The sequence below is a fragment of the Barbus barbus genome (genome assembly GCF_936440315.1).
Source record: "Barbus barbus genome assembly, chromosome: 18".
Classification (NCBI taxonomy): Eukaryota; Metazoa; Chordata; class Actinopteri; order Cypriniformes; family Cyprinidae; genus Barbus; species Barbus barbus.
The window spans coordinates 11,256,913-11,277,621 of record NC_136746.1 but is presented as its reverse complement, the minus strand read 5'-3'; the positions used below and the strand labels follow the sequence as shown (position 1 = coordinate 11,277,621).

At 36.5% G+C, this 20,709-nt stretch overlaps 1 protein-coding gene across 2 annotated transcripts; it reads right to left on the bottom strand.

Annotated features, from left to right (window-relative positions):
- Positions 1 to 8,887: 8,887 nt before the first annotated feature.
- LOC306884139 (AP-5 complex subunit sigma-1-like) lies at positions 8,888 to 20,709 on the bottom strand. Of its 2 annotated transcripts, XM_079439830.1 has the most exons (4): positions 20,398 to 20,709; positions 19,589 to 19,880; positions 18,167 to 18,301; positions 8,888 to 9,162 (listed from the first exon to the last, which is right to left on the bottom strand). In XM_079439830.1, the coding sequence occupies exons 1-3, from the start codon at positions 20,562 to 20,564 to the stop codon at positions 18,173 to 18,175; spliced, it is 588 nt and encodes a 195-aa protein (XP_079295956.1). In that variant the 5' UTR covers positions 20,565 to 20,709; the 3' UTR covers positions 8,888 to 9,162; positions 18,167 to 18,172. The 2 variants fall into 2 exon arrangements, with proteins under 2 accessions (XP_079295956.1, XP_079295955.1); XM_079439829.1 differs by lacking the exon at positions 8,888 to 9,162 and having other exon boundaries at positions 15,612 to 18,301.

Genomic DNA, 20,709 nt, shown 5'->3' with positions numbered 1-20,709 from the left:
AGACATTTATAATGTTACAAATGCTGTTTTTGAACTGTCTTTCTAGCTTTCTAGTTCTTCTAATTTGTAATATTGACAATAAATAAAGTAAAAGTAAAGAAAAGTATTTTTTGATCAGCAAATCAGCATATTAGAATGATTTCTGAAGGATCATGTGTGACAGAAAACTAGAATAATGGCTGCTGGAAAATCTGCTTTGCATCAAAGGAATAAATTACATTTTAAAATGTTATATGTGTGTGTGTGTGTGTGTGTGTGTGTCTTTGAATCTTAAAATTGGAAAAACTCTCACAACTGACTAGCTGCGATGGGGAATAGGAACATTATAGTCTGAACACAAAGCAGATACAGTGCACAACACGGGTTTTAAGAAATGGAGCATGTTCTCGCAGTTTTTGTGAACGACTGTGTAACTCAGAACCTATTATAATTAATGCACTGGGCTGCAACCCAAATATAAATCATCTTTCTGTTTGACTGTGATCATATTAGTCGCTCAGGAGTTTCTACATCCAATCCACAGCAAGCTACAATGTAGACATGAGATGCTGTGGTTGGCAAACTCACCAAAGATCACCCAAACTCAGGGGGGGGTTTAATTATATTTCACTGTGTTTTACACTCACTGTTTTATAGACTTTGTAGACTGTCAACCCAGAGAAAAAAAATACTTATTTACTGACTATTACATAACCTATATACAAGAGGCTTTTCAAACCCCAGGCACTTCAACCCCACATATAAGACTTGGCTAATAGTACAGACTTTAACTTGTCAACTTTTGTCTGGAAAATGCAGTCCCCACTGAGACTGTGTGCTGTTTCCCCAACAGCAAGCTGTGGGCCTAAAAGACCTGCTGAACAGGAGGAAGAAGGCATCTGGAGAAGTAGGATCAACAGAGAGCATACAGTGGAATTAAACAGTACAGGGATCAGCTGGAGCGTAAACACCAGTAGAACAATGTGAAATTAGGATCATTACCGGCTACAAACAGATTTATAACCTGGTGGTGTAAACAAACTTGTTAATGAGAGTGTTAATGAGATTAATCTGTTCTTCAACAGATTTGGGAATCCAGCAGTGGTCTTTCACCAACATACTTCCGCTTACACTCTCTTCCTTCCATCATCTGTCTTTAAAAAAAACCATTCCGACAGTACAAAGCCTAGGGTGTTGAAGATTAGCCAACAAGCTCTGTGGGTTCTTTAGCACCTCACACTGAATCAGATAACAATGTTCAAACTCTGAAAGATGTCCTGCTTTTTTTCAAAGCAGGACTATAACAGTTGCTCTATACACATAATGAAGATCCTCATGAGGCAACTCTAGTAGATGCACTTCTATGTAGTGCGAATGGCTTTCTGATCTACATGTTTTACAGGTCTATACCCACCTGGATATAACTGACTTCACTATTATCTTTGATCTTCTTGAGTTCGCTTGTGCTTTTAGTACAAGTATGCTTCACTTGACAAGCCAGCTCAGAGCAATGCAATTAAATGACGGCACAGACTCCTGCCCTGTGTCAGAATGTGCATACTTTCCTGAAACAATATTATGCAAAAAGTAGTTTGTCAAATGAGCAGGATGATAACATAGGCAAAAAAGGGATATTTTTGCCCATTCTGAGAAGCCTCCAGATTCAAAGAGCTCCCAATAATTTTTTCTCCATTTCTGTCTCCGATAGAGTTTTGGTTCCTTGCCACTGTCGCCTTTGGCTTGCTTAGTTGGGGACATTTAATTTCTGGCAATATTATCGACTTGACTGCACAGATACTATTTGAATTGAATTGAGCTGGACGATGACATCACTGAATCAATGATGAACTGACTTTAGCTGGAAAATTGAGTGTTTACTATTGCCCTCTTGCATTTTCCACACACTATTTTCCTGTTTAATAGCATAAAGCTCCTTTGACACAATCTGTATTGTATAAAGTGCTATATAAATAAAGGTGTCTTCACTTGAGCCAAAAAAATAAAAAATTACGTTTATAAACTGTATATAGATAGATAGATAGATAGATAGATAGATAGATAGATAGACAGACAGACAGACAGACAGACAGACAGACAGACAGACAGATAGACAGATAGATAGATATTATATGTTTTTTGTTTTTTTTGGAAGAAGTCTCTCATTGCCACCAAGGCTGCATTTATTACACAATCAAAACACCAATAATATGAAACACAGTCAAAACAGCAATAATTTTTAATGTTATCACAACTAAAATTCAACACTGGCAACACTGTATTTCCAGCATCATTACCCCAGTCTGCAGTGTCACATGATCAGAAATCATTCTACTATGCTGAATTCGTGCTCAAGAAACATTTCTTGAAAACAGTTGTGTTGCTTAATATTTGTGAAATATTTGTTAACTTTTTTTCAGAATTCTTTTATTTGAAATAGGATTTTTTTCTAACATTCTAAATCTATTTACTGTCACTTTTCACCAGTTTAATGCATCCTCACTCAATAATAATACTAAAAATATGATTTTCTTTAAAAAAAAAAAAAAAAATCTTAGGGACCTCAAATTTTGAACTCCTCAAAAGTGTGGAAACACTATAGGCAATATCAGCATAAGTAATTTTGAATTAAATAAATTAATAAATTCAAAACAGAACAATAGTCTTTTTCTCTAAAATGTGTTCTGATTGGTCGTATGTGTACTAACCTTCACTGGTGATCAATCACTAAATCCATAAAGGAGTGCTGTCCCAATAATCTTCAAAAAAGAATCCTGGGCTAAGATTCATTCAGTAAATATCCACCTGTGTGACTGTCACGTATACACAAAAACAAAAAGAAAATCACAATTGCTAATCTTACAACTGTTACTAATGCATTTACACCAATAAATAATAAAGTTTTATGCTGATATTATCCAACATTGAAATATTAGGTGTTTCCAAACTTTTAGAGGTAGTGTACTTCATTATTGGACATCAAAGATGTGCTTCGTTGAACTGAGTACATAGTGTACTATGAAAGTACAGAAGTTTGGATGTAGCTCTAGTTTACAGTCCACTTTTTTTACTGACAGCCAGCAATGGAGGCTCCGGGACTGATGACAGTGAGCAGCACTGAGAAACAGGGGACCTGTCCTGGCTGTACCTGAGAGTCCAGCCAGATCAGAGGTAAAAACTCTGCTGTGCCAAACAAGAAAGGTACAGGTTATGTGTGCAGCAGACTGCTACAGATGATCGATTATTCTGGAGTGACCAGTGCGCTTTTCAGTGGTGAGTCACAAAGTCTCCTGGCACTGCAGAACAGAGCCGATCCATCATTCCATCTTTCTAACTTTAATTCACAAAGCAAGCGTTTTGGACAAAACAAGCCTTTCGTTTTTTTCCGTCACAGTGGGTTAGCAATTATTACCTATGGATGAAATGTGCATTGGCTGGAAGACGCAAAGAGTGTCACGTGAGGCTGGATCCCATAACAAGGCACAGCATAAGCGCTGTTGGACGTTAATGAGCGTAATCTTGCCGTAATTACGGAGTGCACTGTGATTGTGAGTGTGTGCCGTGGCAAGGCGGCGAGGAGAGGAACGTGGTTTATAAGACCCTTTAACTGCAATAATGCTCATAATTAAACTAACATGTCTGGGCGAAATATGCAGAGGCATGAATATTAACACCTGCTTTTAGACTGAACGGTATATTTGAATAGTCCGCCATCTGGCGTGCCTACAGCCCATTCACTCCACAGTAATTAATGGTCGTGTTCATTCTTCATAAACAAGTTCTAGATATAGTGACATCATCATCATGATCGCGGCTTTACGGACGTCTCAGAAGACGATAGTCTGCACAAAACACTCCAGACTAGTCTCATTAACAACACTCACAGCTGTACAACCCAGCAGCCGTGCATTTCTATTTGCTATAGGGAGAGTGGTGGAGTGTAGCTGGCCTGAATTTCAAGGAAAAACCTCTGCGATTTCAAAGACAGTAACATAATGTCATGCTCAGTACGAAACCCGAAGTGATGCTTGCGATCATCAACTCATTAGTCATCCCACTCTTGGCTCTTTTAATTACTCTCCAAACACACATTAACCAAGTTTCAGTTGTGAAGGCATGAGCGTTATATGTGGTACGGTAGAGTGTGGTCAAGTCTGAAATTAAAATGTGCTTGAGGCTAATGAAGAGCTCTCCAGACAACAGCTGTGTTTTAATGCATCCCTGCACTGCACAGGAGCGCTCACGCTATGGAAATGCAACCTCAAAGCAGCCATTACACAGCCATAAATCAATTACCAACCTTTAACATTAATTATATTTCAAGCTCAACAACATGAGTGTACTTTGATGAATGCTAGCAATGCCACGCCCACATATCCCATCAGCCCCTGCTATCTGATATCAGCACATTCCAGCTTAATGGAATCTGAAGGGCCGATATCCTGCAGACACACACCATTACACTCCATTACTGTACTGGCGCATGTGTGTGTGTGTGTGTGTGTGTGTGTGTGTGTGTGTGCGCGCGCGAATGAGCCTTTTCTGTACTAAAGTAAAAAGAAACAACAAAACACTTTTTGAACTGCTAAGAAGTTTTGATGGGAGAGTATAAACCTTATTTTTCTGTGAATGTATAAGACTTCTGATTCATTAGCCGCTCTATGTACATAACTATAAGAACAATGGTTACATTACTATGGTTATTTTGTAATTCGACAGAGTAAGATACATAAGGAAATTTGCGACAGCTGAGTGCATGAAGAATCCAACATTTCACACTTCGTTTCTTGAGTTAATTAAGTGCATCATCCACATTCGGGTATTTGAAATACATTTTTCTTTATGGAATTATCAGTGTGAACGCAATACCAACTAACAGGGAACAATCTCAGAATGTTGGCTAATGTTCTGGCAAAGTTTTCTGAAAGTTATGTTAAAAGTATATTCATATTCAAAGATATCTGGTTTTCAATATTGTTCTCAAACAACAATATTTATACATAATGTTTTTTTTCTGAAACATTTTAGTCATTAGTTTTTTTCCTACGTTTCTTCGTTCCTACGTTTCAAGATGTTCAGAAAATATTCAAAAATAATGTTTTCATAAAGTTTGCAAAATTATGAAATGGAATGCTCGCTTAATGGTCATATAGCCAACAAAACATTTTTAAAATAATCAGAAATTTTTGATTACAGCAAAACGTTCTTAGAACATATTATGGCTACGTTCGCACTGTAAATTTTTGGGATTGACAACCGCATTTTCTTTACAGGTGTGAGTCTCGAAATGTCCCGTTCACACAGCTTACAGTTGTGTTTAGAATGCGGTCTGTATGAATGTGCAACAGGAGTCAAGTCCGTATTCCTTACCAGTAGCCTAATAGCGACAGTGACCAAAGTAAAATCAAAGATGGCAACGTCCATAAAACTTAAAGTCTTATCACTTTCTGACATGACAAGAGTCCAATCGAGCCGCAAGTTCATTTGTCAAATCTTCATTAACGGATGGCAGCTTTTAAATTTGGGTGGAGAGCGGAACATTTGAATCGCGCGGAGCACCTCCGGTGGAAAACTGATGGGATCTTTAAAAAAAAAAAAATTTAAAAAAATTCAGATGACACGCAGCTCATTTCTCCGTCACTGTACGTTCCCAAAAACACGAAACACACAGTAGATGCGCATTTGTGTGGCAGAGCTGCTCTCTCGCGCGCTGTATGACGGGACAGACAGAGTTGTCCGGTCCTGTTCTGTTCACACAGCGCGTGTGTTCCGAGAATGCGGCTGTGAGTCCTGAACATTTACGGCTGTGAGAATGCCCGTAAATAACTGTACTGTGTGTGAACGTAACGTATCAAATATGGGATTGACAACCTATCAAAGACTACCTTTAAATATATATTTTACAGAAATTCTGACCATACTGACTTATTTTTTGAACCATGATTCTGGTCTGTTTGATGACAGTTGGAATTCAATTTTGCAGGAAGGTAGAGATCCAGAGCAAGACTAAGCACTGCATTGGAAACTCAAGCGCACGTCCTCCACTCAAGAGAAGTAGATACAACCATTTACTCTCCACACAGACGATTCACACCTTCATTGCTTATTCACATCTAAAGAACACCCATTTCACTCTCCACAGGAATGAAACTCACACCTTCCACACATACGCTCTAAAAACTAGTGGTCTTTTCTTTTAAAATGGCTGATACCAGCATCTAAAAATCAGAGATGACAAATATAATACAAACTAATGAATAGATGTATGCAAAATCCCTAATCTGAAAACAAAAAATGTGTACTATTCATTGATAACACTGCTAGCAAATTTCAGAACTAGCACCTGGTGGAATGACCTCTCTTATACAGCCAATTGGCACAGGTTTTTCGAATCTCAGAATAATCGGTCTGAATAATCGGTCTAGCCAATTTAAAGGTCTATCATTGCCAAAGCCACAACTATATTCTCTTTGAAATGCACAAGAGCTTTGCAGCTCTCCTTGTGAGGTCAAGCCCATTTTCAAGACAGAAATGAGAACTCATTTTGAGCTGTTCAACACATCTGTTCTTGCAAAACTGAGCAAGTGAGAGCTTCCTCAGAGAAGTTCTTCCCATCACTCCACCTGTAGAGTGTCCCGACACTTCCACAGAGAAACAGAGAATGCATGTCTTGAGATGTGTGTTGTGCTCGATGACTAGGATATTTGGAGTAGGGATGGGCGGATCGATCCTAAATTATCGATACTTTCGATACTGGTGTTGTATCGAAAGGATCGTTCCTCACATAAAAATATCAATTCTAAAGTGCATTTTTTTAAACCACTAATTTTATTTATCAAGAAACTCTGTGCATAAAATAAGCTTCTAAATGGAAAAATAGACTATATTAACGAACAATAGTGTTGGATAGAGCTATTTCTCCTGCTCATTGGAACCCTATGATCGGAACGCACGCAAAAGCTGAAAGACAGGACCAATCTTTCACAGACAGCGTTCGCTGCTGACGCATGGCTCAGTCAAAGTGTTTGTTCAAATAGAGCTGCGTTTCCCAAAAGCATCAGAAGCATAAGTAGATCCTAAGAAACCATTGCCACATTATTATATTACATTAAATAGCATTATTACTATATATAAAATTAATTCTGAAAATTGCGTCACGATTTCTACACAAATATGAAGCAGCAATAACAATCAGAAATGTTTCCTGAGCAGCAAATGATATTAGATTTATTTCTAAAGGATTATGTGACTGGAATAATGATGCTGAAAATTCAGCTTTGATCACAGATGCATTTTAAATTACATTTTTAAAATAGGCCTACATTAAAATAGAAAATACTAATTATTTGAATGGTTATATTTCACAATATTGCTGTTTTTACTGTATTTTTGTTCAAATAAGTGCAGCCTTGGTGAGCATGAGACTTATTTAAAAAATATTACAAAATCTTAATAACCCCAAACTTTTGTGTACATGTAATATTTATTTTAAATAGGCTAGTTTGTGTAAGTAAATTTAAACTGTTGTTAAAAGTTCAAATGGATTCTGTTATGTTCTGTAATTGCTGTTAATAAATCTGTCAGAAAAAAAATATGCTAAAGTTTCACTTTTAGGAGTACAGCATTCTGGCAGCCTTTTAAAAAAATTAACCATGGTTTTATTACAGTAACCACAGTATTTGTAGTAAAACTGTAGTAACCACAAATTTACCATGGTAATAATAATAATAATACATTCTAGTACTTACTATATGTAACACCATGTTTATTTTTCATGAGGTACCCTCAAAGGTACTGAGGTTTTGAGGTTACTGCCCCAGTAAAGGGCTAAAATACAATTTAAGTATATCTCATTTCTGACAGTGTAAACAAAAAAAGTCCTGTGAAATGTTTAAAAATAAACATGGCTTTAAAATCTAATATTAAGTGAGTATAATTACTGATTATATTCTTTTAATAATTTAAAAGATCATTTTAGTTACAGATATCAGTATCGACGATACTGGGCTTGAAAATATCGGTATCGGATCGAAAATAAAATAAGAGGTATCGCCCATCCCTAATTCGGAGTCTCTCTTCCCCTCTCTGCCATCATGTCCTCTATTGATAGTAATGTGACATTGCAGACAGACTGGGTGCTGACACCAATGACAGAATCATGCTAACCAGGGCATATTCCTCGCTGTGTGAGCGTGAGCAGGCCAGGATATTTTACACACACACACACACACACAAGCTCTCAGTCATCAATAATATATTTACAGTGGCCCCAAAAAATAATGGGACAATTACGTTTCATGAATATGTATCTTAATACACAAGTACTTTTAAAAACTTGGTAATAATTTAAAATTAAAATTTGTACTTGTTTTAAATCATTACATTTTAAGAATCTTTTGTTGTGCTTAAAGAAATACACTTATTTTGATGCATTGACTAACATACTAAACCACGTTATTATAACTGTTATACAATATTACATTTAAAGTTTAAATATTTACTAAAGGGCAAATTAAATGGTTAATTGCATATGTATTTAAATATATGAAATACAAGTTTTAGTAGAAATTACATTTAAGTAAATAATACTTAACCATAGATGCTTGTGAGTAGGCTACATTTAGCAAATACTTCAAATATATTTCAAAGACGAGAATTATGAAATTATGTATAATGATACTTAAGTGGGTTAAAATTTCAGCTAAACCCATTTAATATATATTTAAAGTATTTTCATTTTTAATTGCAATTAACATTCAATTAAGTGTTTTAAAATATATTCAGTTCACACTTTAATCTTTCAATGCATCTTATTTTCATAAGTACTCTTTTGAAAAGTATGCTAAAGGGTATTTGTTTTTCGCAATTTCTTTTATTTTGCTTTTATTGTTACTTGGTTTGTTATTTTGTTATATAATGAATATGGATTTTTAATTGTGCTTTATAATTTGTGACTTTTTGGAGCCACTTTACCTCAGCATTGATAAAGCTATTCATTTCTCTTTTGTTTCCTCCTTTTCTCAGTTTCACCTTTCAGATATTCACACACTCACTGCAGGATCCCCCAGATGGCTCCATGTCACCTAACAGGAACAAAATCCATCAGGAATAATGTGACATCGGTTGGACACACACACCCCGACACATCCAGACAGACCATCCTCATCCACTGCTGCAGTGAGCCATCTGTGAATCACAAAATGATTTATTTATTCAGAGATAAACATCACACATGCTCGCATTCTCTCGCTCTCTCCTCCTCACACAAAAAGTCAGGCACATGGGCACACGGTCTTTTTTCTCTCTTACTCTGTGTATGTGCGTCTCTATGTACATTGGTGAGCAGCAAACGAGCTGGGAGGAAGACCTGGCTCCTCCATCTTCATCTAAAAGAGTGTTCTGTTTCAGTCTACCGCGCAACATCTCTGTTTCTCCCCCTCACGCTTGAAGGATAGGAAAAATGACGAAGGAGTGTTGATGTACAAAGGGATGAATAATCAGTATGTCTGTGTCCCCTACCGATGTCATCCTGAGTTGCGAGGACATGCTCTCTAGAGTAGTAAACAGCACACAGAGTCCCAAGGAACGCTGCTCCAGCAACTGTACAAAAAGATCCCAGCTTAAGTCAGAAACATCACTGAAGTTTAGTTTAAGCAAAACCCAAATGCTTGTCCTCCTTTATCCAGCAGAGAAAAGAGTTCCGTATGAGCCTGTCGCTGTCAGAAGAAACAGCTACTGAAGAAGTGACAGCAATCAACACCGTCTTTTACGGTTTACAGACATACTGCACTTATGAGGCATTCATTCCTAACACACACTCAGATATTCAAACAACTGTTCTGCACTCATCTGAATTCACAACCAATCTTCTGTTTGAGGTCTCAGAGACACCAAGGCCCTTGTTGAAAGATTATGTTTAAAGTTCATGGGGGTTTTTTTTTTTTCTAGTCTTATGAGAACTGAAATCAAATTTCAACTTGATGACATACTTTAAACATGCTCAATGACAAATGTTTCATTATGCAAGTTTTGGGTCTCGGGGAACATGAATAAATGCAATAAATTTTCACATGCTGTGATGTTCAGCTTGGGCTTTTTGGACAGTGTGTTTTTGCTGGGGCAAATCAACACCAAACAGAAAAAAAAAGAATAATATCTGTTTTAGATCAGTGATTCCATGCCCAACTTATGGGGATGTCAGAGTTTGCAAAGAGGGTGTGAGAACTTTCAAGGTTTGAAGACAAATATGATTGAAAAACGCTGACTCACTACACCAAGAGAGGTATGGCAAATATGAAAAGCTCAGTGACAGCAGCGTCTCATTCTCCATCAGGCTACAGCACACTGCTTTATTAAATAACTCCCTCAACAAATCAGCATTACCAGTAGCTACTGTTCAGTCTTTCAGTTTTCCTTTTAATTTTAATGAAAATTTTCAATTTTTTGTAATCTTTAGTCATTTTTATTAGTTTCTGTTTATATAGTCCACATAGTTGTTGTTGTTGTTGTTTTATTATTAAGTTGTAGCTTATTTACCTTTAGTTATTTTAGAACTTCTACTTAAACTATACAAAAATCCAGAGATGTTGCCCTGGCAACTAGCTCAAATAAGCTTAAATTTTATATTTTATTTGATTTCAGTTGTTATATTTCAACAGTCTTAGAAAAAAAGGGTAGTATTAGGGTAGGGCCAGTATTTTTTAAAAGGTACTAATATGTACCAGTTAAATAAGGTACAAAGATGTACCTTTGAGCTGTTGTACCTTAGGGTAACTCCCCAGTGATAAATAAAGCAACCCTAGTTGTTGAACTATGAGAAACAAATATGACCAATATCCTATTATCAATAAAATAATTCAAAATAAAATATTTAGATATTATTATAATTGACTGATGAACCTTAAAGTTGTTCCAAACTTGTATGAATTTATCTTCTGAACACAAAATAAGACATGAATGTGGGAATTTAACGGTTTCTGGTCCACACGACTTCTATAGTTTTTTTTTTTTTCATACTGTGGAAGTCAATGAGGACCAACAACTGTTTGGTTACCCACATTCTTCAATAGTCTTTCATGTACAACAGAAGAAAGAAACACATACAGGTTTGGAACAACTTGAGGGTGAGAAAATAATGACAGAATTTTCATCTTTGGGTGAACTATGCTTCTAAACAATAAAATAACATGAATGATGTTAATCAAAAATTACAAGTAACAATGTTTTAATGATAATAACACACATAACTACTAAATTACTATAAGTAAATTATATTTTATCAATCAAATACTTCATGGACGTCATTATGTCCCACCCTAGATTATCTTCTTGGAAATACATCAGTTCATGGAACCTGTAAGATGTATTTAAACATACTTTGTGTCTGTAGACCAAGAGGCATTTCTTCCAGTGCTTCCTAATCAGTATCTGTAATGTCTGACAGAAGTAATTAAACACCAAACCTTAAACACAGAATACTAACCAAAATTTAACTATGTTCATTTGACAAACACATATATCAGTTTTCAAACAAATACACAAACCAAATTCCCACAATCACACCAAAAAAGCAACAACATCCTTACACTCTCATAATAGGTAACTGTAAAACAGTTTATGTTAATGTCATAACAGCATTTTAATGATAGACAAGGATGATGACATTCAGTTCTAACTGCAGAAACACACATCTCAGGGAATGGCAAAAGGATGATTGAAATGTTTTGAGCGAGAATTATGGAGTGGCATTTCCCGGGCCAAGGTTTATGGCATATATCAAGAGGGTTTGGAAAAATACTTCACTTTTGGACTGGTCAAGAGTCTCATAAAACCCCTGCAGGCTTGCTCAGGAAGCCAAAAGTGCAACAAAGCAGATATTTCAGACTCACTCAATCACTTTCTCAATCTGCTTGCATTGTGCCGTGGATGATTTTTGCACAAGTTTTCCCCAAATAATTCTGAAACGACAAGCGACATTGTCAGTCAAATCAGACATAAAACAATCTTAGCGACAAGCAAGATTATTTTATGCCTTTGCTTTGATTTCTGTTTTCATATTGATGGTGAGAAACTTTGATTTCTGTATGCTCAGTGATGGGGAAAAAAACTCTTCACTGGTTTGAGTCTGTCTATCTGCTCAATCAAATGAAGCTGTTTTTTAGCACATTGTGTTCATTTGAGGCTGTATGGATGTAAACAAACAGGTCTTCACATTCATTAATACTGGGTTGCATCACTTAGCATTATATCTAAATAATCTACTTTCTAGCTTTTATATAAAAATACAGTCCGTGTAATTAGCAATTAGGTATTATCTATAAAAAAATAAAGGTCATGTGTTTTATAATCAGCAATGTGAGAAAATAGTGAGTCAAGCAGGATGCATCAAACAATAATAGTGTTTTTAATCCTCTGCTTACACCAAGAATTCAAATGGGGTTGATGCAGGGAGAGAAAAAGAAGAAGAATGCATAAAAACATCAATAATATCCTAAAGATACTCTCAAAGGCCACAATTCAAAACATGCACTTGCCTACTTGAGTCACATTGATAGATATTAAATGAGAAATTTGGATGGGCTCTTCAATTATTCCTTCACAACTGTGACAAACAGAATAATCACACCAATTTACAGCTGAGACATTTCAATGCACAGAGGAGTTTAATAAACCTCCTCTCACTGTTCCAATAAAACATTAGCATAACAACTCCCTCTCCGGTTGTTGATTTGTTGTTCTTCTGGTGTATATATTTTATTTTTGTCATATTTTATTAACAATAATGTTGAAAGTAAAGGAACAGATGGCGAGGCCATACCCAAATTTACGTTTCCCAAACGTGGCGGCTATGCCATGGCTCTGACCCTCCCTGGTTGTTTACATGAAATTGTGTTTCTGAGTAGAGATCTTTGTTCAAAGTGTTGAATAAATGATTCCGCTTCTTTCTCCTAAAAGGAAAACCCTGCTGTTCATTAAAAAAAAAAAAGCAGAATCCCACTTCTAGAGTAAACCGGTAAAGGAGGTGGGAAGATCTGACAGCTGAGACTTATTTCATTCTTTTTTTTTCATTCCATTTTTAACTACTCTACAAATGTTCCACTAATGTCTCCCTAAAGCCCTCATTGGCTTTCATTGATAAAAATGGTCAGCGGAAACATTCAAAGACAACCACTGTCTTCAGGAGTTTGACTCTAAATGAGACATAATTTAAATTAACTTTGTTTGAAGTTCAGCTGTGGACCCAGACTGACAGTCTGAACCTCAAACACACACTGACTGCATTACATTGTTTGTTCTTGAATGCTGAATATTGTTTTTCATTATTCAAAGAAAAAAGAAAACCATGAAGGAAAAAAAAAAAACATCCTACCTTTCAGAGGAAGTGTGTAGGAGTTGTGATGTAGAAAATGTGAGAGAAAGTATGCATCAGTCATTTACTGATACAAGAAAAGAAAAAAACAATAGGAATCCTGGAACTCTAAAGCTACTGACAAAACAGGGGGGTTCACGTGAAATCCACGAGAAACCCCCTGTTTTGTCAGTAGCTTTAGAGGTTGTGTCTACAGAATTTCAGACGGAATATATTTGGGTGTATACAGCCCAGGATATAAGATCTGTCCAGATATAACTCTATATAACTCTCTACCCTATGTTTGGTTGTTATAACTACATGAGACGAGCAAACACTGCACACAAATTATTAATGCACATTCAAATATGAAACCCAAAAATGAACATTTGCTGAAAATTTTCTTCACCTCAGGATGTAGATGTCGATGAGTTTGTTTCTTCATCTCAAAAGATCCAGAGAAATTTTGCATTACTTGCTCACCAATGAATCCTCTACAGTTAATGGTTGCCTTCAGAATGAGAGTCCAAACAGCTCATATGTTTGCGTTCCTCAATGTCAAATTAAAAAAGCTTTGCAAATCTCATCATTTATAGTGCATAACATCATCAAAAGATTCACAGAATCTGGAGAAATCTATGTGCTTAAGAGACAAGGCCGAGGACCTTTGTTGGATGCCCATGGTCTTCGGGCCCTCAGATGACACTGCATCACTCATTGGCTTGATTCTGTCATTGACATTACTAAATGGGCCCAGGAATACTTCCAGAAACCACTGTCAGTAAACACAATCTGCCATACCATCCGCAGATACCAACTAAAGCTCTATCATGCAAAAAGGAAGACATGTGAAAATGGTCCAGAAGCGCCGTCATGTCCTGTGGGTCAAGGCTCATTTAAAATGGACTGTTTCAAAGTGGAAAAGTGTTCTATGGTCAGACGAGTCCAAATGTGACATTCTTGTTGGAAATCACGGACGCCGTGTCCTCCGGGCTAAAGAGGAAGGAGACCTTCCAGCATGTTATCAGCGTTCAGTTCAAGAGCCAGCATCTCTGATGGTATGGGGTGCATAAGTGCATACGGTATGGGCAGCTTGCATATTTTGGAAGGCACTATGATTGCTGAAAGGTATATAAAAGGTTTTAGAGCAACATATGCTCCCCTCCAGACAAATCTATTTCAGGGGAGGCCTCGTGTATTTCAGCTGAACAATGCAAAACTATGTACTGCAGCTATTACAAAAGTATGGCTTCGTAGTAGAAGAGTCTGGGTGCTGAAATTGGCCTGCCTGCAGTCCAGATCTTTCACCTATAGAGAACATTTGGCGCATAGTTAAGCTAAAAATATGTCAAAGACGACCACAAACTCTTCAGCAGCTGGAAACCTATATCAGGCAAGAATGGGACCAAATTCCAACACCAAAACTCCAGAAACTCATAACCTCGATGCCCAGACGTCTTCAAACTGTTTTGAAAAGAAGAGGAGATGCTACACCATGGTAAACATGCCTCCGTCCCAACTATTTGGGCAGGCATCAAATTTGAAATGAGCTCATTTTGTGCATAAAATTGTAAAATTTCTCAGTTTAAACATTTATGTTCTCTATGTTCTATTGTGAATAAAATATTGGCTCATGTGATTTGAAATTCTTTTAGTTTCCATTTGATTCAAATTTAAAAAATGTCCCAACATTTCCGGAATTCGGGTTGTACATAAACCATAGTCCATAAACCATAATAATCCTAAAAAGTCCATCCCCTGTTGTCCTCTCACATATGTCAAAGTTCTCTCCCGACTAAGACTGTTAAAATGGAGAAAGCAATATTATGGACAAAGGAGTTGTATTCTAGCCAGAAGCAACAGTTTGAAGTTGAAAACATCTTAATGATTAATTTTTTTTCTTAAAAACATAGCTCTTTGCTTAACAAGCCATTAATTGAGTTGTGAGGATTACTGATGCTTTTATCAGGTGTTTGGACTCTCTTTCTGACGGCACACATTCACTGCAGAGGATCTATTGCTGAGCAAGTGATGTAATGCTAAATTTCTCCAAATCTGTTCAGATGAAGAAACAAACTCATTTACATCGTCGATGGCCTGAGGATGAGTACATTTTCAGCAGGTTTTCATTTTTAGGTGAAGTATTCCTTTGAGTTTGTGATTATGCAAGTTTTATCTCTATACTTAATTTACTTACTGTATGTTTAGGGTTATATCATAACACAAGGTTTAACATAATGAAGGTTCAATTTTAAAAAGCTCTTCTAGAGGGAAATGTACACCTGTTAAATGACAGACATTTTATTATGAAGGGGTAAAAGAGAGTGACAGTAATAATAACAGTACTACGGTTAGAGCTGAGACTCAGCATAAACTGAAGCACAATTTAAATGTGATTACTTGAGGCTTTCATCAAGACCTGGGAGAAAAAAATATTCCCCAATTTAGGACAGAATCATCAGACAGCTGAATAACAGATTTCACAGCTGAAGTGGATCCAAATGTGCCAAGAAATGCTCTATGATTTCTGTAATAATTGCTTTTGTGTTGTGCAAGCGTACATTTAAAACCAAGGCTTTTTGAACCTCTTGTGATGAATGATGAATATGTTGGAATTAATAACACTAAATATTGTTGTGTTGTTTGAAGCAGTTGGAACAACAGGGGAGTAACCATTAAGGACAAACTGTCTCCTACTTGAAATGTACTGTTTTGAAAAGATAAACTAATGTGTTTGTGAGAGGAATAAAAAGAGTTAGAAAGAAAATCTGAATTATAAATATCTTAATCTCCTGAGTGACTCAAATGTCTCTCAAATAAAATAATCTGTATCTAAATGGATTGTGGAGGACTTATAAAATCATAAGTCAAACTTCCCTCTCTGGGTTTTTTTTAGTCCCAAAGTAAATTCATGTTACAGTTCCGTTGCTGTTGTGACACATTGAGCATTATGATATTCTGTATGTTTATTCTACCTAAAATCAAGACACCAAAGCCTCATCAAGATGACGCATTTTATTTTAACATTGCTTCAAAAAAATATAGGTAATACTGTATATTAGGATTATTCTTGCGTCTATTATTTATTACCACTTACTGTTGTTGGGATATTATTACTACTATAGTCATATATCATTTGTGGCTATATTATTGATTCGTTCCTTCATTTTAAAATTACAATGAGAGAACAAATTAGTAGTACTCTTGAATGAAAATACACTAAAAATATGCAATAACTCAAAAACAAAAATTCCTTCCCAATTCAAAAAGACAATCTATTGAAACTAAACTGCAAAAATGACTTGTTCCAAAATTCGTAGATTCCTGATGTCAGAAAACCAAAACTCATTAACATATGACTACCACATTCATAATTTAATGTTTAATTGTCATTCCTAACATCAGAAAAACCTAGTTTATGCTGATAATGGCAGTGTGTAGCACCTACAGCTCTGCAAAGGCTACAAAAGCATCTCGACATAAGGAAAAAAAGGGGGGGGGGTCCCAAATCTTAACATATTGTGCAGCACATTTTGCAACAGCAAAAAGCTGTTTTCACATATGACAACAGCATTTACATGGATACCTTAAAGGCATAGCAGCAAAAAACTCCTATTTTCTTCTAAGATGATGAGATAGAGGTGAAAATTGGTTATGAAAAACTACATTTTCAGTCATTTTAAGTGGACTTAAAGTGGTTAAAAAAATACAAATATAGACCACTTGAAAGCTGTTGAATTTTTATAACATCCACAGAAATGCAGTGAGAGATTTGAGATATCACTAACCGCATGCTACTCAACCCAAATGCTATTGTGATGACATGTAATGTGCTATGAGTGTCTAAACAACACTTCACAGCTACAGAGCATTTGGCCATAACGGGGCTCTTGTCATGCTCCATGCGAGAGGAATGCCAACCATCACTACTCTATAAGGCAGCTGACACAAGGAAGCCAGAAAAGCCTCACACTCACCAGTCAACATATTGAACCGCAGTAATTGTGAGTTATGACTGGCCTCACACTTACTATAAGTGGACATCCTCACGCTCCCTTCATTCCCAGCACAGCATGATGACAAGAGGTAACTTGTCATTATTAAAAATGGATTTTCAGGAATTGCGTGATTGCTCCGTTGGCCTAGATATCAAGGCGTCATACGGCCTTGTCAATCAGCCATCTCAGATCTATTGGCAGACACACTGCTGTGAACTACTGAATTATTTTAGATTAAAGTGTTAGAGGATTATTCAAATCGCTATGCACTTGACTAAAGCAAAACATATAGCAATTAATAAAATGCAACACTGCCCTCTAGAGGAGAGCCAGGTATAGATATATATATATATAAAATGCAATGGTTTTATTTTGACCCAGCCAGACAGTAATAATAATAAATTCAGATTTTAATTAACAAGAAACTCAATGAACAGTGTTTTCAATTGACCACTTATGGCCAGTTAATCAGGTACTCCAAAGTCCTTCTGCCTGAGATCAAATGTGTAAAGAGCTTTACTTGAATAAGCTCTAAAGAATCTCTCACCGATATATCACAAGCTGTGCTACCTTTTTTAGAATGGGTTGGGCCTTTTTTCATCTAATCTGATGTCAAACCACAATTAAAGTTTTAGAACATGCGTCTTCTGGTTTCCTCAAAGGGAAAAAACAGTTCACAATACACTTTGTGGGTGCAATATTCTACTTTTCGAATGCCATTACACCTTCAGAGGAGAAGTGATTCGTCCAAACCTCTTAAACCAGCACATCCTCGATTTATCAGGCAGTTTATATATTACTCTCTAAATATGTGGCAAATGCTCATGTTTATACCAATACACACACTGTTTCATTTGCTCACGTAGCTCACTCTCTCTTTATCCAGGACGAAGGCAAAACGGTGGTTGAGGAAGAGGAGCTGACCATGGGGAAGCAGTCTGTGCAACAATGCGTCCATTCGATCACTTTTCAGCAACACCTGAAAATAACAGCTATGTCAGCCAGAGAGAAAAACAGTAGCATCAAGTAATCAATACCTTGGCAATCTGCCTCTTTACTTTGAATGCGTGCCCTTGTTCACTGTATGACGACAACTCCAGCCCTATTCATACAGTAATTGGAAAGAATGTAATTCTTTAGTAAATTTCTGCAAAAAAATACCCCCGAGCTCATTGGATTGCTTTTCTGTGAACGTATTGATCACAATGTAATTAACAGCTTATCATGTTTCTCACACAGAGTGAGATGTATATTCTTATCATTTCAATTGTGCCTACTGCTAGTCTTTTTGATGGAAAGAAACTAGGCCAGCAGACATGAGAAAAACTTGCACTCTGAGTACTTTATAAGATTGCGGGAGTTCAACAGAAGTTCAATTTGAGCTGTAACGATAGATTAAGCAATACAATAGATTTCAGACTCTAGGCTGCATGAATCTATGGAACGATACAATGAAAACACCAAACAACTTAAATACATTCACACAACAGTCACTCAAATATACAATAATAACTTTTTTACACTACCATGTAGTGTTTGAAGTCAGTAAGGTATTTCATTATTACCATTTCAAATAAATGCTGTTCTTTCAAACTTTCTATTCATCAAAGAATCCCCAAAAATGTGTCTCATGGTTTCAACAAAAATACTGAGCAGCACAACTGTTTTCAACATTGATTGTAATAAGAAATATTTCTTCAGTACCAAATCGCTATATTACAATGATTTCTGAAGGATCAGGTGACACTGAAGACTGGAGTAATGATGCTGAAAATGTAGCTTTTCCAAAGAAATAAATTACATTAAAAAAAAAAAATGGTATTTTATTTTAAATTGTAAAATTTCACAATATTACTGTTTTTATTTTTGATCAAATGCCTTGATGAGCATAAGAGAAAACATTTTTTAAATATCTTACCAACTCCAAACGTTTGAACTGTATAGTGTACATGTTCCATTTATTAGATATATTTCAATTTTGGTGCTGTATTTTACACCCATATGCAAACACACAAGCACAGTGAACTGATTAACATGCAAACATACATGCAACACATATACGAACATGTACATGCACAAGATACTACACAAACTGTAAGTTATTACTCATAGCTTTAGCACAAAGCATGTCGGATTTGTCATTGTTAGTTTTGCTAACATTTTCATTCGTTTTAAGTTTATTTTCATTAAGTTTTGAGCCCTATGTATAGGCAACAGTAATTGAGCACCCCTAATAAAACAATCATTAGTCCCATAAAACCCTCACCTCAGCACCAGGTCCCAGCAGACGTAGCTCCTCCAGGCAGTGACGTGCAATGTTGCGAAGCACTCCTTCTGCGAGCAGGAGGTTCTCGTGTGATCTGCAGACCAGAGTGAACGCTAGAGACTGAACCCCCAGCCACAGAACAACACTCCGATCTGGAAAGAGCTCTGCATCGCCCAGGGAAAACACGCCGCTGTCAGCTTCACCCAGAGCTGCAGCCTCCTCACCCAGCACTGCCTCCACACACAAACCACCTGAGGCCTCCCGACTCAGAGCCACAGCACTCCTCACCTGCCTGACAGAGGAAAAAAACACAGTATAGTCTCCAGTGTACCAGTAGCCACTGTTTCTGACAAAATACCACTGTTACTGCAGTTGTTGCTAATACAGATATTGGTATTAACAGGACAGTAACCCAAAAATAAATTCTGTCATCATTTACTCACTCTCGTGTTGTTCCAAACAAACATGATTTCTTTCGTCTATGGAACAATAAATTAATCAATAAATATGTGGAGATATATATATATTTTTTTTTTACATATACAAGTTAATGGTAACCAACCTTCTTCAAAATATATTTTATATTTCACAGAAGAAAGTCAGTTATACGGGTTTCAAACGACATGAGGATGAGTAAATGATAGAATTCAGTTTTGGGTCATCAAAACAAGATGATGATCATTAAACAAAATTATGAAACAAACATATGCATGAAATCTCCTATTAGTTATTGTGATAATTCACAGTTGTTGGTTTGACTGTGAGTAAGAATTTGGCGGAAATGGTTTACAATCGTGAATTCATCTCACCTCGCTACCACGTGGAGTTTCTCTTTCTGCATCAGTCGTCTCTGCTCCGGTGTGAAGTCACCGTCTCCGGTCTCCGGTCCGAACGCGCGCGCATACAGTATCCGACTCTCGCCTGCGGACAGCGCGCTCACCGGACACACCGTGTGGATTAAGAAACAAATCACCATAGCTGATCTGGCATATCATAAACACCTGAAGAAAACACGCACGAGAAAATAAACTTTATAATAAATTTGTGTCACAAAGTCATGATGCCATTGTGGACAAACTCTTCATGATTACTTCCGTATTTGGTCACATGACTGTGAATCA